At 36.6% G+C, this 26747-nt stretch overlaps 1 protein-coding gene across 1 annotated transcript in view; it reads left to right on the top strand.

The window, feature by feature from the left end:
* The window catches only part of LOC150104032 (hemicentin-1-like), a 792930-nt gene that overhangs the window by 121134 nt on the left and 645049 nt on the right, over positions 1-26747 (top strand). The window contains exon 9 of the mRNA XM_090396385.1: positions 17479-17754. Coding sequence (XP_090252511.1) covers positions 17479-17754 — 276 coding nt within the window. The remainder of the gene's footprint in view (positions 1-17478; positions 17755-26747) is intronic.

Raw genomic sequence — 26747 nt, 5'->3', positions numbered from 1 at the left:
GCTTCCTTGGACAGAGGAGAAGGATACACAGTAATATACTTGGATTTCGCAAAAGCTTTTGATAGAGTGCCTCATGATAAGTTGACAGTCAAACTAGAGCAGATGGGGTTGGATATTAGATTAGTGCATTGGATTGGAGACTGGCTATCTGATAGGTATCAACAAGTTGTGTATGGGGGTGCAATATCCAGGAAAAGGAAAGTCACTAGTGGAGTGCCTCAGGGATCTGTTTTAGGGCCATTACTATTTAACTTGTATATTAATGATATTGGCAAAGATTTGGATGGAGATATTCAGTTGTTTGCAGATGATGCAAAGTTGGGACGAACCATAAAGAGTAGTGAAGATGTTGTGGCCTTGCAAGAAGACTTGAATAAATTGAGTGATTGGGCAAGCAAATGGGGGTGTGAGTTCAATGTTGCAAAATGTAAGGTTTTAAAATTTGGAAAACAAAGATGGGATGCAGAATTTATGCTTGGTAAGAATATATTGTTGGAAGTAGAGGAAATAAGAGATCTGGGAGTGATAGTGGATAAGGATCTAAAATTTAGGGGTCACATCACCAAAATTGTGAAGACAACACAAAGACTTCTGGGAATGATGAGGAGGACACTGACGTGTAGAAGTAGGGAGATTCTTGTTCCATTGTATAAGGCTTTGATTAGGCCACACATGGACTGTTGTTCCCAGATTTGGTCACCTGGTTTTCAGAAGGATGAAGAGATGTTGGAAAGGGTCCAAAGGCGACTGACTAAGGTAGTTTCTGACCTCTGGAATGTCGAGTATGAGGAAAGATTGAAAAGATGTAATTTGCAGAGACTAGTGGAGAGAAGGAAGAGGGGAGATATGATAGAGACCTACAAGTTGGTAAGGGGTTGCTATAGGATCAATGGTGGAGAAGTTCTGCAGCGAATAGTGGGAGATCAGGGGAGAACCAGAGGTCATCCCTGGAAACTGTATAAAGAGGGTGTGAGTAGGGGAGTGAGAGGCAGGTTTTTTTCGTGCAGAGTTGTGAATGATTGGAATGCCTTGCCTGAGAGTGTGGTGTCTGCAAGGAGTTTGAATGTGTTTAAGACCCAGTATGATGAGATGTGTGTGAGATAAAAGGACCTCCTAGATGAGTCTTTGACTCCATGAGGTCTTGTTTAATAATAATAATAATAATAATAATAATAATAATATATGATATCAGAGAATCTCCAGAGAATTAGTGTATTGGATCGGAGACTGGGTATCTGATAGGTATCAGCAAGTTGTGTATGGGGGAGCAATATCCATGAAGAGGAAAGTCAATAGTGGCATGCTTCGGGGGTCTGTTTTAGGGCCTGTGCTGTTTAACCTGTATGTTAATGATATTACTTAGATTGCAATGGATATTCAGTTGTTTGCAGGTGATGCAAAGTTGGGATGAACTATGAAGGGTAGAGAAGATGTTGTGGCCTTACTTGAATAAATTGAGTGAATGGGCACAGAAATGGAGGTAGAAGTTCAATATCGCAAAATGTAAGGTTTTAAAATTTTGGAAACAAAGATGGGATGTAGAATTTATGTTTTGTGGGGATATGTTGTTGGAGGCAGAGGAAATAAAAGATCTTGATGTGATAGTGAATAAGGAACTGAAATTTAGGGGACATATTGCCAAAATTGTGAGAATAACACAAAGAATTCTGGAATGATGCAGAGGATGCCAAGTTGTAGAAGTAAGGAGATTCTTGTTCCATTGTATAATGCTTTGATTAGACTACACATGGACTATTGTGCACAGATTTGGTTTTCAAAAGAAAACCAAAACTCACCTGATTTTCAAAAGATCAAAAGATGTTGGAAAGGGTTCAGAGGCGACTTACTAAGGTAGTTTCTTATCTCTGGAATGTAGAATATAAAGAAAGGTTGAGAAGATGCAATTTACAGTGTCTAGTGGATAGAAGGAAGAGTGTGTGTGTGGGGGGGGGGGGGAGGATATGATATAGACCTACAATTTAGTAAAGGGGTTGTTATAGGATCAATGTTGGAGAGGTTTACAGCAAATGGTGGGAGATCAGGGGAGGACATCCCTGGAAGTTGTATAAGGTGGGTGTGAGAAGCAGATTTTTTTGCATGCAGAGTTGTAAATGACTGAAATGCCTTTCCTGAGAGTGTGGTGACTACAGAGAATTTGAGTGTGTTTTAGGCATGGTATGACGAGCTGTGTGTATGACAAAAGGACCTCCTAGATGAGTCTTTGACTCCCTGGGGTCTTGGGATAATAATGATAATAATAATAATAATATATGCAGTGCGATTGAATCTCTACAAATTCATGTGAAACATATTGTTGGGACCTTGGAACACCTCATTCAGGATAAAATAGTAAAGTAATTCCGCAGGCTGGTTACTAGACAGTACAGACCATACCTGATGGCAATGTAAGAGGTCTCCCAACCTGCTAGCAAATAATCTGGCTGCTACCTACTCAGCTAGATTATTCTTGAGTGCAATCTGCATATAGTGGGATGTAGAAGCTCCATTTATTTATGCACTGAAGAGAGACTATGTTTGCTCCATGCAAGAGACATGTCTGCAAGTCTTTTGCCTGACACTGCATGTTCCTTCCTAACACTAAACCATACAAGTTATTAACCTAATCTGGTCACAATGGTTGCTACAGTTCAGAAATGCCAAATCCTGAATTACTTCTTTTCAAACTACTGTGGCTCAAAATATCCTTACTTTTCCCATTCAGTTGTATTAACTTGCTATGTCTATTATTCTCTTTTGAGAAAAGGAATGAAGGTTGCACTAGATATTTCTTCTTATTTTTTTTTTTTGTAAAAAAAAAAAATAATAAGAAATATCTAGTGTAATAAGTAAAAAAAATCCCAATATCAGGTTCCAAATATCTATGAAAAGACAGTCAATGAAAAAAAAAAAAATGCATATCATAAGTGGCTCAAGATCAAAACTCCCTTCACCCCCTCCCTTCCCACCTTTGTATGGGTACCTGTTTATAGTGGAAGGGACCTCCCAGTACTGGCCCTTTCCATTCTACCTCTTTTGCTTTATTTTCTTCCTGTACTTTTTGATCTGCTTCTCCTGAGTCTTTTTAACTATCCTTTCTTCCAGACCACCACCAGCACCGGAATCCAACACCCTGCCACTGTGTGTTTGCCATGTAGTGCAACCCTAGTACATCTGGGAAAGGCGATACTGGTAGTCTTGCACTACTGTGCAAGACACAGTATCGCCTAAAGAACAGTGACATTTTCCCTATTGAAGCTATTGCACAGATGATCAAAAACACTGGCACCTTTATACTAGTATCATATATATACTTTGTTTCTTACTTTTGTTACCAAATGCTGTATCTACAGTATTAGTACTTGGCTGGAGTTTTTAGTTTGGCACCAGAGCACCTCGCCCACCACCTAGCCACACATGTATGCCCACTGACCAGCAAGCAATGACAGTGCTTGGGAGTGGAATGACAAGGCTATCCTGGACATTATATCATCACTAGAGCCTTGGATCCTGACCCCTTATCATGAGGTGAGAGACTTACTGCAACACCATTTACCCTCGCAGGCAAGCTCACTAGTTGATTAATACTCTATTCCACCATCTGATAATTTCACTATACTTGAACTTTATGATCGTGAGTATTTCTCTGTTGAGTGCATCAATAACATGATCTATGGTTTTACTCCAGAGACAACTCCAAAAATGGTTCCATTCTATGAGAACTCACTTGTCAAAAAATTAATGCAACGATATTACTTAAAGATAAACTACTAGACATCCCCACCAAAAATGTGGATACTTTGGTATCCACTGAAAGTAAATTAAACTTACCAACTGACCCTAACTCATCAAACATATTGAATATTTTACCAGAGGAAGAGATGGACACTGGCTATCCATACTTCCTAAAAACAGTTGATAAATATAAAGCTGACGAAGACAAGCCCTTAACCTTCTGAAAACCAGTCAAGTCTATAAAGCCAAAACAAACAAAAATAAGGACCTTAACTTAAGGAATTTCACTGTTGTATGCAAGGACAGAACTGGAGGTGGTCCTGCTCATGGAGGAGTAGCTCTCCTAGTGGCCAGTCATATCCTTTCCATCATGTCCAACTTAATGCTGCTCTAGAAGCAGTAGCACTTTGCCTATGCATGGGATTTCTTATTACAGTATGTTCAAAATATTTACCCGTCAAGTGCTGAGTTCAATGAAACTGATCCTTATAAACTTATCTTGCAACTGCCTGAACCTATATTTCTGATGGGTAGCTTTAACACGTTCGCTGCCAACTACGAGTATACTCGTAGTGGGTAAACCTGCTTCACAAGCCAGCTACGAGTATACTCGTGTGACGCTTACCACCGGGAACGAGATTATTGTAGTGACCTTGAAGAAGTGAAAATTCTTGGCTTGTGGGGCTAGCATCAAAACTGTGTATTCTCATAGACCGTATATGCTCTGTACAAGCCAACTATGAGTATACTCGTAGGACGTTTACCTCCGGTAACGAGATTATCGTACTGACCTTGAAGAAGTAAAACTGCTCGGCGTAGGGGAACAGACCATGCCAAAGTAGCGTGGCAGCGAACGTGTTAATGGTCACAATACTCTGTGGAGTAGTGCCAACACAAATAGACAAAGTCGAATCATTGAAAGAATCCTTGACAATAATGACCTCTACCTTTTGAATAATAGACTCAATATTTTCTTTCAATGCCTGCTCTCTCATATTCAGCAATTGATGTTACAGTCTGCTCCCCTTCCATTCTTCCACTGCTCACATGGGACATCGAAGAGAACATATAAAAAGTGATCACTTTCCTGTTATTTGCACAGTGTCTTTACTGAAACACTGAAACTGTGTTCACCTACATGGATGCCCATATGGAAAAAGGACCAGGCAGACTGGAACACTTTTTCCCATCATGCAAAATTTAATGCTGATACAGTTAATCAAACACCTATAAACAAAGTAGTAAAGTATGTAACAAACTATACTGTCCAGTTCAGCAATAGGCTCCATTCCAAGAAGTTTCAGTTTCTACCAGTGGCAGCTCGTGGCTTGAAATCGTGGGGGGGGGGGGGGGTGCTGCAACTTTCGAAATATACATACACACTTTAAGTACAGTGTATGCGTTTTTGGATAAAATATCAAAATTATGGTAAAAATTTAAAATAAAATTAAACACAAAAAAGATATTGTTTATTAGCGATAAAATGATACAGTTTTTTGTATAATTCAAAATTACTTAAAAATAAAATATATTCTTCTTGTTTTGTTTAATGAAAAAATATTGTTTATTATCAATAAAATTATACAGTTTAGTATAATTCAAAAAATTACTATAAAAAATGTTATGTCTTTAATTGTAATGTCCAAATATTTAAAGAAAAAACATGATAAGCACTACGAACACTCTACTACTGGTGTAAACTGTATATAAACAACAGTGGAACTGTGCGGCAGACAGTGCTGCATTACGCTAATAGCTAGCATCTCACTATGACATGCATATGCTTGCACACATAGCAATATGACACTGTGGAAAACGCAGTGCCGTTAGCATCCTTTGCCCTCCTAAGTGCTACAAGATGGATTTTTATTATTCTTTTTTACAAAATAAGATAATTGTATGGGATTGTTGATGATAAAATTAAATATTACAAGCAAATGTAAAAAAATTAATTAATATATTTATATATCTAGAAAAATTGGGGGTGCTGCAGTTCCACAGTGCCTATGCACAAGCCTCCCCTAGTTTCTACTCTGTCTAAAGCCTTTGTGGAATCCAGAACACCAGGCAGCCAAAAAAATTCAAAACATAGCTTAGGGTTTGTTGTTTTAAGGATACTTGCGACATAAGACTGAATGATATAATCACGTAATCACAAGAAAGATATTTATTTAACCAAATATTTCGGTCTGCTATTTCCAGACCGAAATATTTGGTTAAATAAATATCTTTCTTGTGATTACGTGATTATATCATATAGCTTAGGGTATTTCATAGATACCCCACTTAATAGCATTTAAGGATGCTTGGGCCAAAGCATATTATGTGAGATATCAGAGTAATAATAATAATAATATATAATGCTATGCATTTGGGGAAGGATCACTACCCAGACCGGTTTTGACCTTTATTGAGGTCTCATTAGTGGGAGCCAGATCCAGAAGTGATACCAAGGTTGAAGTAATGCAGAGGTCAATAAAGGGTGACAACGTTTGGCAGCTCATATATGGAAATATCACTTCTGGGTCTAGCTCCAACTGATGAGACCTCAATAAAGGTTGAAACCAGTCTGGGCAGTGAACAAATTAAGAATTGAACATTTAGAACAAATTGGGATGGATATGACACTAGTTAAGGGGATAAATGGGTAGCTGCTGGACAGATATCAAAAAAGTGTTATATGGAGAGGCAGAATTGAGGCGAAAACAGGTGACTAGTATTGTGCCACAAGATTCAGTACTGAGATCATTGCTGTTTAATTTGTACATAAATGATATAGGAAATATTCATTTGTTTGCTGATGATGCAAAATTAGGTAGAGTAATAATTAATGAAGGCGATGTGGATAGCTTGGAGGACAATTAAAATAGGCTCTCAATATGGGAAAAAGTTAATGGGTATCAGTTGAATGTCGAGAAATGTAGAGTTATGCATCTTGGGATAAACATTACAATCTGTGTATCAGATTGATCGCACTGTACTCCAGTAAATAGATGAAGCTAGAGATTTAGGGGGTGGTGGTAGACAATAGCTAATAAGGGTATTGAAAAACACATTAAAAAGGAAACACATTTCAATAGCTAATAAGGCTATTGAAAAACACATTAAAAAGGAGATAAGGAAGTTATCATTCCTCTTTATAAGGCCTTGATATGTTAACATCTGGATTACTGTGCTCAAGTCTGCCCCCCCCCCCCTGGTTTTCTTGGGATGATGAAGAAGCAGTGGAGAGGATTCAGAGGAGGGTAAATAGCCTGTGTAATATTCCCTATGAGGATAGATTGAAGGTGTGTGTGGATTGCAAAAGTTGGCTGATAGAAGAAAAAGAGGGGGATTTGAGCACTTTCCTAGAGGGACCAGAATAATAGGTCATTATTATTATTATTATTATTATTATTGTTATTATTATTATTATTAACATTTGACCTCCATGGATTCAGAGACTCATCGTGGGAGGTACACACTATTGCACACAATGCTCATCCAACCGTGCTTTAAAGTGATTCAATGTGTCTAAACCCACAACACACTCAGGCAATGTATTCCATTCACCAGCCACTCTCCATGCAAAGAACCTACTCCTCATTTCTCTGTTAACACCCTCCTTATAGAGTTTCCAGCAATGACCTCTTGTTCTACTCCCCTCACCCATTCTATGTAAAATCTCTTCCATATCGACCCATAACAACCCCTGACTAACTTATATGTCTCAATGATATCCCCCTCACCTTCCTCCTATTCACAAGGCTCTGCAACTTACATTCTCTCAATCTGTCTTTGTACTTACTCCACATTCCAAAGACCACTGACCACCTTTGTGAATTTTCTCTGGACCCTTTCCATCATATCCTCATCACTATGAAAACTTGGCAACCAAATCTGTGCACAATCTATGTGAGGCCTGATCAAGGCCTTATAAAATTGCATCATAACCACTCTATTTTTGCATGTCAGGATCCTCTGCATCATTGCCATTATCCAATGTGATGTCTTCACAACTTGTGCAATGTGTGCCCTGAATTTCAGGTTGTTGTCCACCATCACTCCTAGATCTCTCATCTCCTCTACTTCCATTAAAGTTTTCCCACCAAGTGTATACTTTGTATCCCATCGTTGCTTACCAAATCTCAAAACCTTACACTTTGCAACATTGAACTGATAGTTCCACTTACCTGCCCATTCATGCAATATATTCAAGTCCACTTGTAAGGCAATAACATCAACTTCACTCTACATTGCTCTTCTCAGTTTTTCATCATCTACAAACAGCTGGATATCACTAGTTAAACCCAACCCAATATAATTAACATACAAATTGAACAACAATGACTCAAAAACTGACCGCTGCTGCACTCAACTAGTGACCTTTCTCTTTCGGGATACCGCACCCCCATATACAACTTTCTGATACCTATCCAACAGCTAGTCACTGATCCAGCTCAGAAATCTGTTATCCAATCCTATCTGTTTCAATTTATTTAAGAGCTTGTCATGTGGTAGTCTATCAAAAGCCTTTGCAAAGTCTAAGTACACCACTGTATATGTATCTCCCCTGTCCAAGGTATTTGTCATCTTGTTATAGCACATAAGTAAACATAACTAAACCAGGGTCATCCCTTGAAGTTGAATGAAGGTGTGGTCAGTAGGGATGTGAGGACTCGATTTTTTGCTTGGAGAGTGGTAATTGATTGAAATGGGTTCCCAAAATCAGTTGTGAGTTTGTCTGTTAATGGGTTCAAGGCATGGGATGATTGATTGTGTGGATAGATTGGGTCTCCAGTGATGTGTGTTCAGACTCCATGGAGGTGCCCATATAATAATAATAATTATTATTATTGACCTATTGCTCTTGACCAGAGGTATCTTGCCGTAGATGATCTCATACTTGTCTAACTGCCATTGTTTAATGCAAATTAAATCACCTGATTGCAGTAATTATATATTAGAGTTGTATGCCATTTAGCTTGCATTTTTGCTTATAAAAGAAAACTGCTACCAAAAGTTTGTAATTTGCACAGATTCTTTGTGCTCTCTACAAGCTCTCTCCTTTCCTATGTATAATCTACATTCAGTGCTGTGTGAGGTGTTACACCTGTTGTACAAATGAAAATTCTTAATTTTGATGTTCTGCTGTGCTGGATTCCCTGCCATGTTGAATTAAGGGAAATAAGACTGCAGCTGCTAAATTAGCTCATACTTTCTCCATACTGTTTGGCAGTACCATATACAGACTACAGACATTTTATAAAATCAAAGCTAATTACTTAATGGCAGCTATCATGGGAGGCATTGACAAACAATTACATTGGCATTCTAGTCAAAAAGGAATTAAAACGAAGGTGTGAAAATTATAGACCCATAGGATTACTAATCATAGCTACAAAATCTTCAAACCCATTATTCAAAATACAATCAAGTCTTTAATGAATGAGACAATGGGAGAAGATGCAGCAGGCTTCAGACCTGAAGGTCTACTATAGACCATGTTTTCACAAGCTGAAAGTACCGGACATACACAGCTTACCTATATTGTTGTTGTTGTTGTTATGTTCCATCGAGTTGTTTTCGACTCCTCGTGCTATGAACATACATTCTCCATTCAGATCTTCTCTGGCCATATCTTTCAGAATTTCCAAGTGCATTCCAGTTGCTTCTTGAACTCCATCCACCCATCTAATTCTTGGTCTTCCTCTTCTCATGCTTCCATCAACTTTAGCAAACATCATCATCTTTTCCAGACTGTAATTTGCTCGCATAATATGTCCGAAGTGTGACAATTTTTGCATGATGATCATAGCTTTGAGGGAGGAGCAATCTGGCTTTATTCTGTCTGTCACTGATTTATTGGTTTGCTTTGCAATCCATGGTATTTTTAGTAAGCATCTCCAAACTCATAATTTAAATGCATCTTTCTTCCTTCTTTCATTCTTTCTCAGGATCCAACTTTCACATCCATACAGAACCACAGGGAATACCATTACTTTCACAATTCTGATTTTTGTTGCAAGGCTAATATCTTTATCTTTAAAGATCTTGCTTAAATTTGTCATTGCTTTCGTTCCGAGTAATAATCTAACTTCTTCAGTACAATAACCATCTTTATCAATTCAGGATCCTATGAGTACAAAATTGTTAGCTGCTTCCGTTTTCTCCCCATCTACTTCAAAATCATTAAGTTTACATGTTGCCATAACTTTTATCTTTTTGAGGTTAAGTTTAATACCATATTTAGCACTTTCTTCTTTAACTTTCATAATAAGTTCCTCCAAATCTTCTTTGCATTCTGTTGGCAAGGTGGTATCATCTGCATACCTCAAATTATTAATATTTCTTCCACCAATTTTAATTCTAACTGAAGACTCCTCCAACCCTGCCATTCTTAAAATGTATTCATTAAAATGTATAGCTTATCTGTATACTGAAGTTTTATTGATTTCACATAAGCATTTGATTATATTGACAGAACAAAATGATAAACATGTTAAAATCTGTGATCTTAGATTCAGAACTACAAACCTTTATTATGAATTATTATAAAGATACCAAAACAACTGTCACATTTAATAAAATAAAAACAAATTCAAAGTAGAAAATGGAGTTATGCAGGGTTTTTCACTCTCACCAAATTTATTTACTATCATCATCATCATCATCATCATCATACGTATCAAGGATTTAGGCCTAGCATGGCCTGTTCCGGCCTTAGAAGTCATTGTTGAATCGTTTAAGAGGACGTCCTGGTTTTCTTTTTCCTAATGGCTTGTACTTTAAGGCTTGTTTTGGTAATCTTTCTGTTTTCATTCTTTGAATGTGTTCCATCCATTTATGTTTATATTTTTTAAGTTTTTCTATTACTGGTTCTTGGTTTAATTCTTTCATAATATCTTCATTTCTTTTGTGATCAAATAGGGTATACTTTGCAGTTTTTCTCATAAACTTCATTTCTGCTGTTGTTAATCTTTGTTTGTCTTTTTGTTTTGTTGTCCAGATTTCACTTCCATACATTAAGACCAGTAGGGCTAATGTATTGTATACTTTTAGCCTGGTTTGCTTTTGAACTAGGTTTGGTTTAAATATAGAGTTAATTACTCCTGTTATTTTTAAATATTTTGTAATTTTTATGTTTATATCTTTTTCATTTTCATAAGTGATCATACATCCTAGGTAGTTAAATGAATTCACCTGTTCTAAGATCTTGTTATCTAATACTATTTTAGTTCTTGCTGGCTCTTGTCCTTTAAAGGCCATAGTTTTTGATTTTTCCGTTGATATTATCATACCATAATCTTTGGATATCTCATTTAGATTTAAAATAGCTTTCTGTAAGTTATCTTCAGAATTTGTAATTATTATTTGGTCGTCTGCAAAGAGGAGAGTGTTTAAGTTAACCGTAGGTGAAAGTTTAATTCCTTGATATAAATTTTTACTCCATTTTATTATTATTTCATTTAAGTAGATATTAAAAAGAGTTGCTGAGAGGGGACATCCCTGTCGGACCCCTTGGTTTATCTCTCTTGTATATGATAGCTCATGATTTAATCTTATTTGTATTTGATTATTTTCATATATACTTGTGACAGCTTTTAGGATATTATTTGATATTTGTCTTTCTTTTAATATGTTAAATAATGTTTCTTTTAACTTTGTCAAATGCTTTTTCAAAGTCAATAAATGCAATATGTGTTTCTAAATTATATTCTCTTCTTTTCTCTATTATTAATTTTAGGCAGAAGGCTGGGTCTATACATGATTGTCCTTTTCTAAATCCATTTTGTTCCTCTAGAATAAAGTTTTCGGAATATTTCATTAGTTTGTTATTTAAGATTCTGCTATATATTTTGTAACATGAATTTAGTATACTGATACCTCTATAGTTTTTAGGGTCATCTCTATTACCTTTCTTAAAGATAGGAATCACAATTGCTTTTTTCCATTCTATTGGGGGGATACCAGTTGAGTAAATTTTATTTAAAAATAATAGGAGTCTTCCTTTGAATCTTGTTCCTGCGTATTTATAAAGTTCTGAACCTAGCTTATCTTCTCCAGGTGATTTTCCGTTTCTTCTTTCTTTCAGGCTGATTTCTAATTCTTCTTCAGTTATTTCCTTTTCATTTTCGTTAATTGTTTGCCAGTTGTCTTTTTTAAAATATTTGTCTGTCCACAGTTCTGTGTAGTAATTTAGAAATTCTTCTAATTTCAATTCAGTGTTTAATTTTATGTTTTCTTTTGGTATCTGCATTTAGGTGTTTCAAAATCTTATATACATTGGGTCTTATTTTATATAAATCATGTTCTAAATTAGAAACAAATTTATTCCATGATTCTCTATGTCTTTTTCTGACTTCTCTTTTAGCTATGGCTCTTATTCTTTTATATTCTATTTCATCTTCTAATCTTTTACTGCTTAACCATTTGTGATAGGCTTCTTTTTTCTTTTTGATTATTTCTTTGATTGTATCATCCCAGATCTTCAGTTTTTTCTTTTATTGAATTTTTTAGTCTTTCCTAAGCTTTCATTTGCTGCTTCATTTAGTTTCGTTTTTTATTAAGCCATTCTATTTCTATTTCTTCATTTTGTTTTATTTTATCTAGATACTGGTTAATTCTTTGTTCATATAGCCATTGTACATTTGTGTCATTCAATAGTCTAGTTTTATAAACAAATGTTTCAATTTTTCTTTCTGTTCTTGTTACTTGTAGCCATTTAGGTGGTAATCTTAATTTTATTTTAACAAGGAAGTGGTCACTGCTTATTTCATATCCTCTGTGAACTCTAACATCTAGTGAAAATTTTGATGTCTTTTCATTTAATATGAGGTAATCTAATATCGATTTCCATCCTCTTGCTGCCCAAGTATATTTACGTATGTCTTTATGTTTATAGAAGGAATTCATTATTTTTAGGTTATTATAAACTACAAAGTCAATTAATTTTTTACCATTTCTGTTTAGAGTGTGTTCTCCATGTATTCCTATATTATTATTAATTTTCGTGTTTCCAATTCTTGCATTTAAGTCTCCTGCTAAAATTATGTAATCATTTTTATTTATTTTATTATATATGTTTTGTAGCTGATTATAAAAATCAATATTATCCTGTTCTCTTCCTTCTTCTGGGGCATATAAACCAATTATTGTTAAATAGCCTCTATCTATTTTTATTCTAGCTTCTATTATTCTTTCATTCCATAAGTTATAATGTTTTAACTGTTTTGAAAGGGAGTTATGAATCCAAATCATGACTCCTGCTTGTGCTCTTTGGTCTCTGTCGCCTCCACTGTATATCACATTAAAATTTTCAGTTCTCATAGTTCCTTTTAATTTCTTTTTTGTTTCAGTGAATACTGCTATTTTAAAATTTCTTTCATTTAATAACTGGTCTAATTCTATTTCTTTATATGCTATTCCTCTTACATTCCAGTTTGCTATGTGTATTATATTTTGTCGTTTCCATTTTCGTTTTCCCTTTTCCATTCCATGGTCGTTTCCCATAGATTCAATCCGATTATCTTTTTCTGTCAGCTTACAAGTATGGTTATGTTCTCCATGTCAGGGGACTAGCCTGACGATGGAATAGTTCAGTGGTAGGGCTGCTACCTTAAGGCTTCTGAACTAGTCTTCTTCCGAATTTAAACCCATAGGAGGAATAGGGTATATTGAAGGGGAAAGAGTAGATTATAGAAGAAATATAGTTAGGTTTATAGAGAGGACATAGTTGTTAGGCCAGAAATGAAAAGACCCCATGACCCTCGAGTACTCTAATAGCACAAGGGTCATAAAGTAAGAAGAGTTGGCTGATAAGGCCTTATAGGAAAGATTAAAGTAAGTATGTCTTCCACAAAGTAGAAGAAGGAGAGGATAGATCCAGCTAGGGGTCCATGGGAGTGCCGCTTCCCTTACAATCAAGATGATTCCCCCCTTATGGCCCTGTTGGTCCACGAGTCCTTATTCAGTATATTCGGACCACCCCACCATATATATATATATACACACGCACGCACGTGCATATACACACACACGCGCATGTACACACACACACACACATGGTGGGCTCCCCTTTCCGTCTCCCAGGGGACGCGCTCTCTAGGGGTTACAGGGTCCCCTGAGATTATTTACTATCTATCTTAAAGAAATGCAAATTCATTGCTGAAGAACCAGGTGTACAAATAAATGGCTTGAATATCAACCACATTAAATATGCAGATAATATTATTATTATTGCAGTGTCTAAAGCACAATTGGAAAAAAAAAAAAAATAATTTATTTTTTCCAATTGTGTAATGACTTTTGTAATGAAAATCAATCTAAGCATAATGAGAATATGAAGAGATGAGGAAAAAATTTTAAACTTAGAAAATCTTTAACTTGAACAAGTAAAGTAATATACATATCTTGGACGTCTCATTACTCACAATCCAACACAGAAATAGTAATATGCAGACTTAACAAAGGATGGTCTTATATGAAAAAAATAAACAAAATATGGAAAAATATCAGCATTTCAAAACCTCGAAAACCATCATTATACCTACAGCTATATATGGAACCGCAGCATGGAGGCTCAGTCAGAAAGAAATAGAGAAAATCAGAGCATTCGAAATGAAATGCTTAAGAAAAATTAAAAAGATTCACTGTTCATCACACAAGACAAGTAAGCAATTCTAATATGAATTAAACTATAGGGAACATATCATAGCTATAATTCTTAAACAGCAATTAAGATGGTTTTTACACCTTCAGAGAATGTCCTTTTGGAGATTGCCAGATATAGTCCTGAATGAAATTATTGGAGGAAGATCATTAAGAGGCAGACTAAAATGAACTTGTCTACAGTCTTTGAACGAAAGGCCACAATTATTGAGCTGCAGAGAGATGACAGAAATGGCCAGATCTATAGGTAACAAAGATGTGTTCATATGGACTCAACCTATCATCTGACAGATGAGAAAAAATATATATATACAGGTATCAACTTGCTCCCAGAGATCCCAGGTGACTGGAGAACTGGAAAGATCATCCCAATATACAAGAAAGGAGACAAAAGAGACTGCAGAAATTACAGACCAATCAATTTACTTCCTCACACCTATAAAATATTTATAAGAATTATACAAAATAGATTAAAAAACACCTACGAAGAAATGATATGCACAGAACAAGCTGGTTTCCGAGGAAACTATTCAACAATAGACCAAATTTTCACATTGCACCAACTAGCAGAACTCAGCTGGGAAGACCATAAAGAACTATATTGTTGTTTTGTTGGACTTTAAACAAGCTTTCGATAACATCAACAGAGAAATCCTTCTCAAAATTCTACTAGAAAAAACAATAGACAAATATATAATACAGTTTCTGATAAAATATTACTCTAAGACAAATGCAATAATTAAAAAGGACACACTCACAACAGAACCCATAGAGATCCAAAAAGGAGTAATGCAAGGATGCCCATTATCCCCATGCCTATTCAACATATATCTAGAAGAAGTTGTAAAGAAAGCAATAGACAATGAGCATGGAATCAATGTCAACGGTTTAAACATAAATAATATCAAATATGCAGATGATCTCGTCCTTCTTGCAAGAACTCCAAATGAACTACAAAAGTTGATCAACAAGCTAAATGAAACCTGTAAAACATATGACATGATATACAAAAGACAAAAGTGATGAAAATAGGGAGGAACAGAACTATCATCTCAGCCACCCTAAACGGAGAACAAATAGAACAAGTTAGACAACTTCATATACCTTGGATCAAAACTAACAGAAACAATAGATGAACTCAAAACAATCAAACACAGAATAGCAATAGGATGGACCACCATGGGAAAATTACAGAAAATCTGGAAAACAAACAAGATATCTAAACAAGCCAAAATCAAATTATGTGAAGCGATAATTATACCAACAGTCATCTATGGAGCAGAAGCATGGACAGTTAAAAAAAGAGAGGAGAAGAAACTGCTGGCATTTGAAATGAAATGCTTAAGAAAAATAAATGGAACAAGTTGGATAGAAAAGAAAACAAACATCACAGTCAGACAAGAACTATTGTATAAAAAGACAATAATAGAAAAAATTAGAAAACAACAACTGAGATGGTTTGGACACACTGTATGCATGGATGCAGACAGATTTCCTAAAGTCCTAATCAATACTTTTCTAACTGAAAAAAGAAGACCTGGAAGACCAAGAATTACCTGGCTGAAATTAATAAAGAACATCTCGGGATGCAGAACATATAAGGAACTTTTTCAAACAGTAAGGAGAAGACTGGAAGATCCTGCTCAAGAGAAGACTCAACCCATCTTAGATAGAAGAGAAGAAGAAGAAGAAGATCAACTTGCTTAACGAGGGATTTGATTAACATGCCGAAATTAATTGTGGCAATCCCTTGATATACACGGCAAAAGTTTGATTAACGCGCCTTTAACCCTGCGGAGCTCGCATCTGATTTGACAGATACATGCAAAATGTTTAATATAAATATTCTTACACAATTCAGTGTATAGTCATTAGTAGCTGTGCATTCATATGTTACGAGTGATATTCTGCACTGTTTTTTGCTGTCATTTTGTTTTAACACATGTTATGTAAAGGTTTGTGATATTTTAAGTAAATTGTATCTGAGAGATACTGCGACCTCCAGTGTCAGTATAGTATGTTTTTTTTTTTTTTTGTTCAATAATTTCTAGATTGTAACTGATAATAAATAAACCATGATGTATTACTGAAATAGAGAGCTAAAAGCTTATTTATCATACGTGTCCTCTAGGAGATGTACTTTACATTATGTAAAATACTAAGGAAAGTGATCTGGAGCTTACTCCAACTTTACTACGAGTTGCCCATAAGGTTGCTTATGCTTGCATCTGCCGAAACTTTTAGTTTCTATATATTTGGCATGAAACTCTTGTAGTTTCTATATTCGGTTATGAAATAATGTTAGATTCAATATCCACTTAATTTTTTACCATCATGAATTATATTTGCAGTGTTTTTTTCTTTATGTTTTATTGCTTGTTTGCCGAGGTCTGGAGAGTCATTTTGCTTGTTATTGTAGAATTTATGCCAATAAAAAAAACTAAAACTGTTCAAACGACTCTTGATCACTTCTTTTGATAAAAAAAATTGCAGTAAATAATGTACGTTCAAGTATTTATTAAACATTTACTTTACATTCATTTTTTATCTTTCCTAAAAGAGTACCATATAAAACGAATTATTAATACAGTAATCGATCATGGACAAATTGTAATCTTTACCATTGATTATTAGATTTGATTAACGCGATTTTGATATATGCAGTAACATCAAAAGGGATTAATTAACCGCGTTAATCGAGGGATACCTGTATGTATATAATATATAAGGATTGATACGGTACAAAGTGCTTTAGATGATAGAAATATAAGATCTGATAATGTTGGAGTCTTGACAAGTAACAGACTGATTTGGAGGAAAATTGTAGATAGGAAATTAATAATGATGTAATTTTTTTCATGTAGTACTATCATATCCTGTACACCCCTTGAGGGTACATGGCAGGAATTTGATGATGATGATGATGATATAATATATATATATATATATTATATACATACATACATACAGTATGTGATAAGACTCTATTCTCAGTTAATATTTACTAATCTTATAATATATCTAATTAATTAACTGTATAACAAAATGAATTAAACATAAATTACTGGCTTCATTTTTTTTTCTTTTTCAATTTAGCAATTCCACAAATCTTAAGTAATTTTTCAAAGGAGCAGATAGTAATTCAAGGACAAGATATAGTTTTTCACTGTCAATCTGTGGGTATTCCGTTACCACATATTTCTTGGGAAAGAAATAATATTCCTGTTGATTCGATAAACACACGTTATAATTTATTACCTCTAGGTAATTTACGTGTTTCATTTGTCCAGCCTGAAGATAGTGGTTCATTTAAGTGTACAGCTAAAAATGAGGCAGGTTTTGATAGCAAGACTACTGAAGTTATTGTTCATAGTAAGTTATGTTGTTACTTTATTATTAATTATTAAATATTTTAGAATTTTGTGTGTGTGTGTGTGTGTGCGTGCGCAATGCAGTGAATTTACTCAGCTATATAATATAATTAAATAAACTTAATAACTAGAAGCCAAGAGATACCAAAATAGAAAAAATATTATTTATTAAGTTACTTTCATAATGAAGTCATGTGAGTCACAGTTTCTTACCTAAAGTCATTCTGGATGCATAGTATTGTTGACCATGTCCACACGGGCATGATCTCATGTATGCCAAAATTGATGATGTTTTCTTAATTTGCAATCATGGACCAGATTCTTTAAAGGAGTTTGAGTTTCTGAACCATCTCAACAATCAATGCCCAAGAATGCAGTTTACCTCAGAATTGGAAGATAATGGTTCTCTCCCATTCCTGGATTTGAAACTCATGCATGAGTCAAAAAAACTGAAGATCTCTATTTATAGAAAACCCACACATACCAACAGATACTTTCACGTGTAATCACATCATTACCTGCCCCGAATACTTGACATCATTTCTATTTTAGGTAAACATGCTTTTTCCTTCCTCAGTGAAGAAGAAGAAATCACCAAAGAACTACAGTTTCTTCTTACAACCTTTAATAAAAATAGCTGTCCTAAACAGACTAAGTTTGTAAGCTACATTTTAATCCACTTGCTCACCATTCTGAAGATAGTGCTGATGTAAAAGGCTTTATGTCTCTACTGTATATCAGCTTCATTTCACCAAAGTTAGCTAAAATTCTCAAGAAATTTAAAATCTACACCTCTTTTACTCCTCTTTCCAAACTCCGTTCCTTACTCAGTACACATAAACTAAAACATAACAGCCTAAAATATCCAGGAGTTTATTGTCTTTGGCGTAACTGCAATGTAGGCTATTTTGGGTCAGACAGATAAATCTATTGAGTTGTGTATGGAAGAACATGTGAGAGACATTACATATAGCAGAACTAGCCAGTGCACTATCTAACTATGTTCTTAATTCTGCTAGCCTTCATGAGGAAGATTCTGTTATTCACCCAGGAATCTGTAATAAATTAGAAAACATTTTTAGATGCTATGATGAGCTGGAGAAAAGAATTTCGGAATCAACAGATATTGTCCTCAGTCCGGTCCATCTTAATACTAACCTTAGCTACAAGCTATCTGATTGTCACTCTTCAACTGAAAACTTTGCCATACACAAGATCATGCCCAACAATATTATGGAATCCAGAATATCTTCAAATGTCAGCAATACATTTGCAAATTAATTTATAGCTGCCTCTTATAATGTGTATTTTTATATTTCTCTTTTCATGTTATGCACCCGATGAAGTTTTCTAAGAAAACTTCATCGGTTGCATAACATTGGGTGGAAAACTGGTTGTTTGCTCAAATAATAAATAGTATTTTTTCTGATTTGGTATTATTATTATTATTCAGGCCTCCAAGGAGTCAAAAGACTCATCGAGGGAGGTCCTTCCTAAGACATAAAGTCTGTCAAGACTCATCGAGGGGAGGTGGTCCCCCTGAGAAACACAAAGTCTATCATACCACTCTTTAAACTCACTGACCGTTCTCGCTCCCACCACTCCATCAGGCAATGCATTCCATGGCTCAACCACCCTCCACACAAAGAAACCACTCCTTACCCTCTTGCTCACAGTTTCCTTTCGTAACTTCCAGGGATGGCCACTTGTCATCACTCCTTCGCGCTGTTCAACCAAGCGAAAGAACTCCCCAGTGTCAACCCTGTAACCACCTCTCAACAGTTTAAAAGTCTCAATCATATCGCCTCTCCTTCTTCTATCCACCAAACTCTGCAGTCCACATTCTCTCAGCCGATCCTCATAACTATCCTTGTACAGTCCTGAAACCATCTTTGTCATCCGTCTTTGTATCCTTTCCACAGTTAATTTATCCCCTTCAAATCCTGGGGACCAAATCTGAGAACAATAGTCCAAGTGTGGTCTGATCAGAGACTTATACAATGGAATGATAACCCTCTTATCTCTGCAGGTCAGTGTCCTTCTCATAATAGCAGCAATCCTCTGTGTTACCTTCACCACCTTTGCAATATGTCCGCTAAACTTCAGGTTTCTATCAATCATCAACCCCAGATCTCTTGTCTCCCCAACTTCCTCCAGTATAACTCCTCCCATAGAGTATGCATCCCATCGATGTTTCCCAAACCTCAAGACCTTACATTTTGCTGCATTAAACTGACATCCCCATTCATTTACCCATCCTGTGGTAGCCCTGCAAATCCTCTTGCAGGGCTACCACATCTGCACTATTACTAATAATCCTTCCCAGCTTCGCATCATCTGCAAACAACTGAATATCCCCTTGCAATCCACTGGCAATGTCATTGATATAAAGGTTAAACAATATAGGTCGTAGTACTGAGCCCTGTGGGACCCCACTTGTAACCTTCTGTCTCCTTGAAATTACTCCACCATACACAACTCTCTGATACCTATCAGACAGCCAATCCTGAATCCAGTTGACCAATCTGACATCCAGACCCATGTGTTGCAACTTAAATATCAGCTTATCATGTGGCACCCTGTCAAATGCCTTCGCTAAGTCTAAGAAAATTGCAGTATATGCCTTTCCCTCATCTAATGTTCTTGTAACTTTATTATAAAAGGCTAGCATATTGCTATAACAAGAGTGCCCTTTCACAAATCCATGTTGACTCTCACAGATAACATTACCCTCATCTGCCCAGTGCTGTATACGGTCCCTCACTACTTTCTCCAAGATCTTAACAACTACTGATGACACACAGACTGGTCTATAATTAGACACTTCCAGTCTGTTACCACCCTTATGCAATGGCACTATCTTACCTTCCTTCCATTCCCTGGGCACCTTTGCCAAAGCCAGACTTTCATTGAAATGCCAGGTTAAAGGCACTGTCAATTCCCTAGCACATTCTCTCAAAACTCGTGGTGAAATACCATCCAGTCCCACAGCTTTACTGACATCCAGAATACTCAGTATCTGAAACACACTCTCCTCCTGTACCTCCAGACCTCGAACCAGTCCTATCCCTCTAGCATTAAAACTGACTCCTCTAGTATGAAATACTCCAATAAAGTGTTCATTGAACAATTCCACTATGTCCTCTGCATCAGTCACTCTATTCCCATTTTTATCCCACAATATCATTCTTCCACAGTCATTTCTCCTCCTACTGGCCACATAGTTAAAAAATTCCCTAGGATTTTCTTTGGATCTTAGGGCCAATCTCCTCTCATATTCCAGTTTTGCTTTCCTTACCACACTAGTCATTCTTCTGGCCTGTGTCTTATATTCCTCATGCATCTCTTCACCTGTCTCCTTATATCTCTTACATAGCCTCTTTTTCGCATGCAATTCCTGTTTAATGTTGTTTGTCATCCACTTTACTCCAAATTGCGTTCACTTCTTCACTTACCATTGCTGATAACAAATATTCTTTCACAATTTCCCATGCACTAGTGACATCCCGGCCTTCCAATTCCTGCCTCCATGAAACTTCCCGAAGTTGACGTCTAAGACTATTATAATCACCTGCCTTATAATTCCACATAAGTTCCAGTCTCTTTGATACTCCTGCATGTCTATTCATTTTCCAAGTCAACACCATATGGTCACTCTCTCCAACTGGTGGGAGAGACATCAACTCAGTTATTATGAACTCTTCTGATGTTATAACCAAATCCAAAACTTTTGAACCTCTTGTTCCCTCTGTTACATGTTGCCTAAGACATTTGTCCCTAAAGAATTCTAGAAATTCCATTCCCCTATTGCTACATGCATCTTCCTCTCTCCAATTTATACTACTGAAGTTAAAATCTCCCATAACAATCATTCTTCTTGCACTTGCCAAACTTAGCTGTCTAAACATCTCCTGGTCCCCATCCTCTGTGCTCCTGGGTCTGTAGCAACACCCCACTAAATATCCTGTCTTGCCTACCTCTACCTCACACCATACGCTCTCAGAATCATTTGTCTCACTTCCTTCTCTCAGCTTTTGGTCATTAAATTTATTTAATCATATATTATACAGACAGACAGACACACACACACACACACACACACACACACACACACACCCGGGGGGGGGGGGATGAAAAGCTCTGATAAACACCTAGAACAAAATGATATTAAAGTAACTGATATAACCACAAGATAGAACATACTAGTAGCAAAGTTCTGAAGGTAACTTATGTTCTTCTTATATTCTTATATCCTTGTATATTGTTTCTTCTGGTTATATCAGTTCCCTTAATATCACTTTTGCTCTAGGTGTTTATGTTTTCTTTCTTTCAGATAAATGACTGATAGATATTGAACAGAATATTAGAAAAGGGTGATTATGAAAAGAAAAGTGAAATTCCTAATAGGAAAGTCTATAGGATAGTGTTCTTAACTTATAAGATAGTAGAGAATATAAGATGAGGGGATGGGTACTGCTGATGATAGCAAGGATCATTGCTGTTTAATTTATACATAAATGAAATAGGAAATAACTTGAAAGGAAATATTTAGTTGTCAGCCAATGATGCAAAATTAGGTAGAGTAATAGTAAAAATCAAGGCAATGGGGAGAACTTGCAGAACGATTTAAATAGGCTGTCAGTATGGCCAAAAGTTAATGGGTGTCAGTTTAATGTCAAGAAATGTAAGGTTCTGCATTTTAGGAAAAAATAGATTACAAGCCATGTATCACACTGATGGCACTGTACCCCAGGAAATAGATGAAGCTAGAGATTTAGGGATGGTGGTAGACAAGAGTTAAGGTTTAATGGACACATAATAGTACTTGACTATTTAAGAACACATTAACATGTTGAGATGTGGAAGTTGTTATTCCTCTTCATAAGGCCTTGATATGCTCACATATCATTTCAGATGTCTGAATTATTGTGCTTAAGTTTGGTCACCTGGGTTTCTTGGGGATGTGGAAGTGGTGGTGAGAATTCAGAGGCAAGTGACCAAGATGGTGAGTGGCCTGTGGAGTGTTCCCTATGAGGATAGATTGAGGGTGTGTGGATTGCAGAAGTTGGTTGATCAGAGAAAAAGAAAGGATATGATAGAAACATTGAAGTTACTTAAAGGATTTTATAGGATTGATGCTGAGTTAATGTTTTAATTGATGCTGATGTCACACACATCAAAGATATGGGAAAGAGTAATTGAAGGGAGGATACGGCAGGAAACGAAAATTGGTGAGGAGCAGTTTGGATTTATGCCAGGAAGAGGGACAACGGATGCGATATTTGCGCTAAGACAATTGATGGAGAAATATAGAGAGATGCAAGTGGAGCTGCACATGGTGTTTATAGACCTGGAAAAGGCATACGACAGAGTGGCCAGGCAGGAGGTATGGAGGTGTATGAGGAAGAAGGGGGTGTCGGAGAAGTACGTGAGGTTGGTGAAGGAGATGTATGCGGGAACAGAAACTCAGGTCAGGTCTAGTGTCAGCATGACAGAAGGGTTTCCCCATTGTCATAGGGTTACACCAAGAGTCAGTTCTGAACCCCTACTTCTTTGACCTGGTCATGGATGTACTAGTGGAGGATGTCAAGAAGGAGGCACCATGGAGCATGCTGTTTGCCAACGACATTGTTCTATGTGAATCATCCTGAGAGAAGCTTGAAAATACCTTGGAAGAGTGGAGAAAGGTATTGGAGAAGAGAGGCATGAAAATTAACTGGGAGAAGACTGAATATATGTCAATTGGGAGTGACGAGGATATGATCATATGACTTCAGGGTGAAAGACTAATTTCAGGGAAGAAATTCAAGTACCTTGGGTCGATCGTCGAGAGGAATGGTGACCTGGATGAGGAAATACAGCACCGAATAACATGCGGCTGGAGGAAGATGAGCGGGGTCCTGTGCGACAAGAGAGTGAGTTGTAAGAGGAAAGGAAAGCTGTATAAGATGGTGGTGAGGCTGGCGATGCTTCATGGCACGGCGATGTGGCCTATAACAAAGGCACAGGAGAGGAAGATGGAGGTAGCGGAGATGTGGATGTTGAGATGTATGAGTGGTGTGACAAAGAAGGACAGGATAAGGAATGACTACATCAGAGGGATGGCTAAGGTGGGACCAATTGACAAGAAGATACAAGAAAGTAGGCTGAGGTGGTTCGGACATGTAGAGAGGAAGGGTGAGGAGTATGTTGGTAAACGAGTGGAGTATATGGAGTTGGAGGGAAGGAGGAAAAGAGGCAGGTCCAAGCTCAGGTGGAGGGATAAGGTGACAGAGGATCTTAGGGAGAAAGGATGGAGTCCGAAGGACACCCTGGACCAGAGAACTTGGAAGAGGAAGGTTAAAGATCAGTGCACCGACCTCGTTTAACATGGGATAAGGCATAATGAAAGAAGAAGAAGAAGAAGAAGAAAATGCTGAGTTAATGTTTCAGCACTTGTATAGGGAGGACAGAACAAGTAGTCATCTCTAGGTTCTTTGCTTGGGGAGTTGTGAATGAATTGAATGGGTTGTCAGAGTCAGTCATGATTTCTTTGTCTGTTAATGCGTTCAAAGAGAGGTATGACAAATGGGTGGGTCTTCTGACTCAATGGAGGTGCCCATACAACAATAATATTAATAACTTGTACAGTGAGCAAGAAGCCACAGTAAGAACAGATGTTGGATTAACTAATTATCAAGAGAGTTAGGCACGGAAGCCTACTTTCTTTTCACCTGTTTATTATCTATGCTGAGGGGCATCATGTATTTTGCATTGTATGAGCTTAAGACTCAATCCTAGCAAGAGATGATTATGGTTCAGAATGAAATATAGAAGCTCTTGCGAAACAAGTGCATCTTAATAGAGAAAGAATTGAGGAAGTCAGCAAATTCGAGTTCATGGGATTCATTATCAATGTGAAGAATTGCTATTCAGAAGACATCAGAATAATATTAAGAATGGTAAAACAACATTCAGTGACTTGTCTAAAATCTGGAAAGATAGATCTATGTCTACAGGAGTAAAGCTAAGAATTCTTCATGCAGCTGTTTTACCAACAATGACATATGGATGTGATACTTAGAACCTAAAGGAGTCTGATAGAAAAGATACCACTTTTGAGATGTGGTGTTACAGAAGGCTATTGAGGATATCATATACTGAAAGATGGACAAATGGATGGGTGCTCAAAAGTATTGGTAAAACTTTAAGGCTCCTTAAGGATATTGACAGAAGAAAGTTGAAATACTTTGGACACATTTAAAGGATAGAAATAGGACTTCTCAAAACAGTGATAAAAGGTAAAGTTCCTAGAAAAAGTGGTATACCCTCAGCGAGAAGGATCGTGGTCTATCTGGAATGACTAATCTTCAGAGAATTGAAGCCTACAGAAAAGCATGCAACAGCCCTACCTGGCAAGGACTGGTGTTGCACATCACTGAGGAATGGAGTGACTATACGGCACTTAATGATGTCCAGTGAATTGATGAATGGATAGTAGACAGCTTTAAGCAGTACATTGACATAAGAATATGCTTTGAATATAGTTAAGAGGTGTCTGAAGAAAGCAATATCAGAATGTATACAAGTTCAGGTAGGAGTTAGATGAATAAATAGTATCACTAAGCATAAGCTGCAAAAAGCTATTGTGGAGGGTATATAAGGAGAAAGGTTACCTGCAAGCTGAGAAGCAGTGCAATGATAGGCAACTAATATGGTAAGGAAGGCATAATCAGATTTTTTTTTTTTCAAAACCTCCATGGATTCACAAGACTCATCCAAGGAAACCTATCTTACCACCTTATTATTAAATTACTCTGGATTTAGAGAAAGATGTTGGAAGTTTATTTTGCACTTGGTTAGACTATAATAAATTTAGTTTAATCCTTTATCCAAGTGTAAGCAAACAAAGTATGCACCTGAAAATATCTTCAGGACTGAGGTAAAATCCAGAGTAATTTAATAATAAGGTGGTACACTGGTTGGCAACTCGTATAGATAAATATGACCTCTCCATTGCTTCTGCCTTAGTATCACCACTCTGGGTCTGCCTCCCACTGAAGAGACCTCAATAAAGGTTGAAACCGGTCTGGGTAGTGGCCCTTCCCTTAATGCATAGCAGTATACATGGCCGCAAGGAGATGTGCTTTGCATTATGGGAGATACTGAGACAAAGAGTGATTAGAGCTTGGTCCACCTTTGCTAGGAGTTGCCAAGTGATGTAGCACCTTCCTCAGTCCTGAAGATATTTTCAGGCACAAACTTTGTTTGCTTACACTTAGATAAAGGATTAAATTAAATTTATTGTAGAATCAAGATGTTGTTATTCTTATCCTCCTCTGTACCCTCTCTAAGGTTAATCAGATTATCATCGGATCCCAGTGACCTAGTCTGAGCACAATAATCCCGATGTGGCCTGATCAGGGAGTTATATAATGGAATCTCCACCCTTTTATTTCTACTAGTCAAAGTCCTTCTTGTTATCAGAGCAGTCATCTATATTACCTTTACCACCTTTGCAATAAGTCCCTATGCTCCAAATTTTTGGAGACTATCACTCCATGATTCCTTTCCTCCTCCACTTTCCATAGTATAGATCCACCAATGGTATATACAGTCTCACATCATTGGATGATCCCAAATTTCAAGACCTTACATTTAGTTGAATTAAATTGACATCCCCAATAATTTCTCCATCTGTACAGTTTTCTTAAATCCTCTTGAAGGGCAACCACATCACTACTATTATTAATAACCCTTCCAAGCTTCACATCATCTGCAAATAGCTGAATATCTTCCTGTGACACAGCAACAATATACTTGATATAAAGAATAAAAAGCAGATTCCTGTGGAACTCCACTTATGATCTTTCTTCTCCTTTGTGCTTCCCCCCTCCCCCCATTCATAATGCTTTGATATATGAATGTGCTAAATGATCTGGCAGCCAATAATTTCCATTGCAGTTCACTCACTTATATTTAACCCCCAATTGTGTTGTAACTTAAACATCAACT

The sequence above is a fragment of the Typopeltis vanoorti genome, chromosome 8 (genome assembly GCF_054136105.1).
Source record: "Typopeltis vanoorti isolate ZY-2024b chromosome 8, IOZ_Tvanoo_1.0, whole genome shotgun sequence".
In the NCBI taxonomy this organism is placed as follows: domain Eukaryota; kingdom Metazoa; phylum Arthropoda; class Arachnida; order Uropygi; family Thelyphonidae; genus Typopeltis; species Typopeltis vanoorti.
This window is presented reverse-complemented; position numbering and strand designations above follow the sequence as displayed.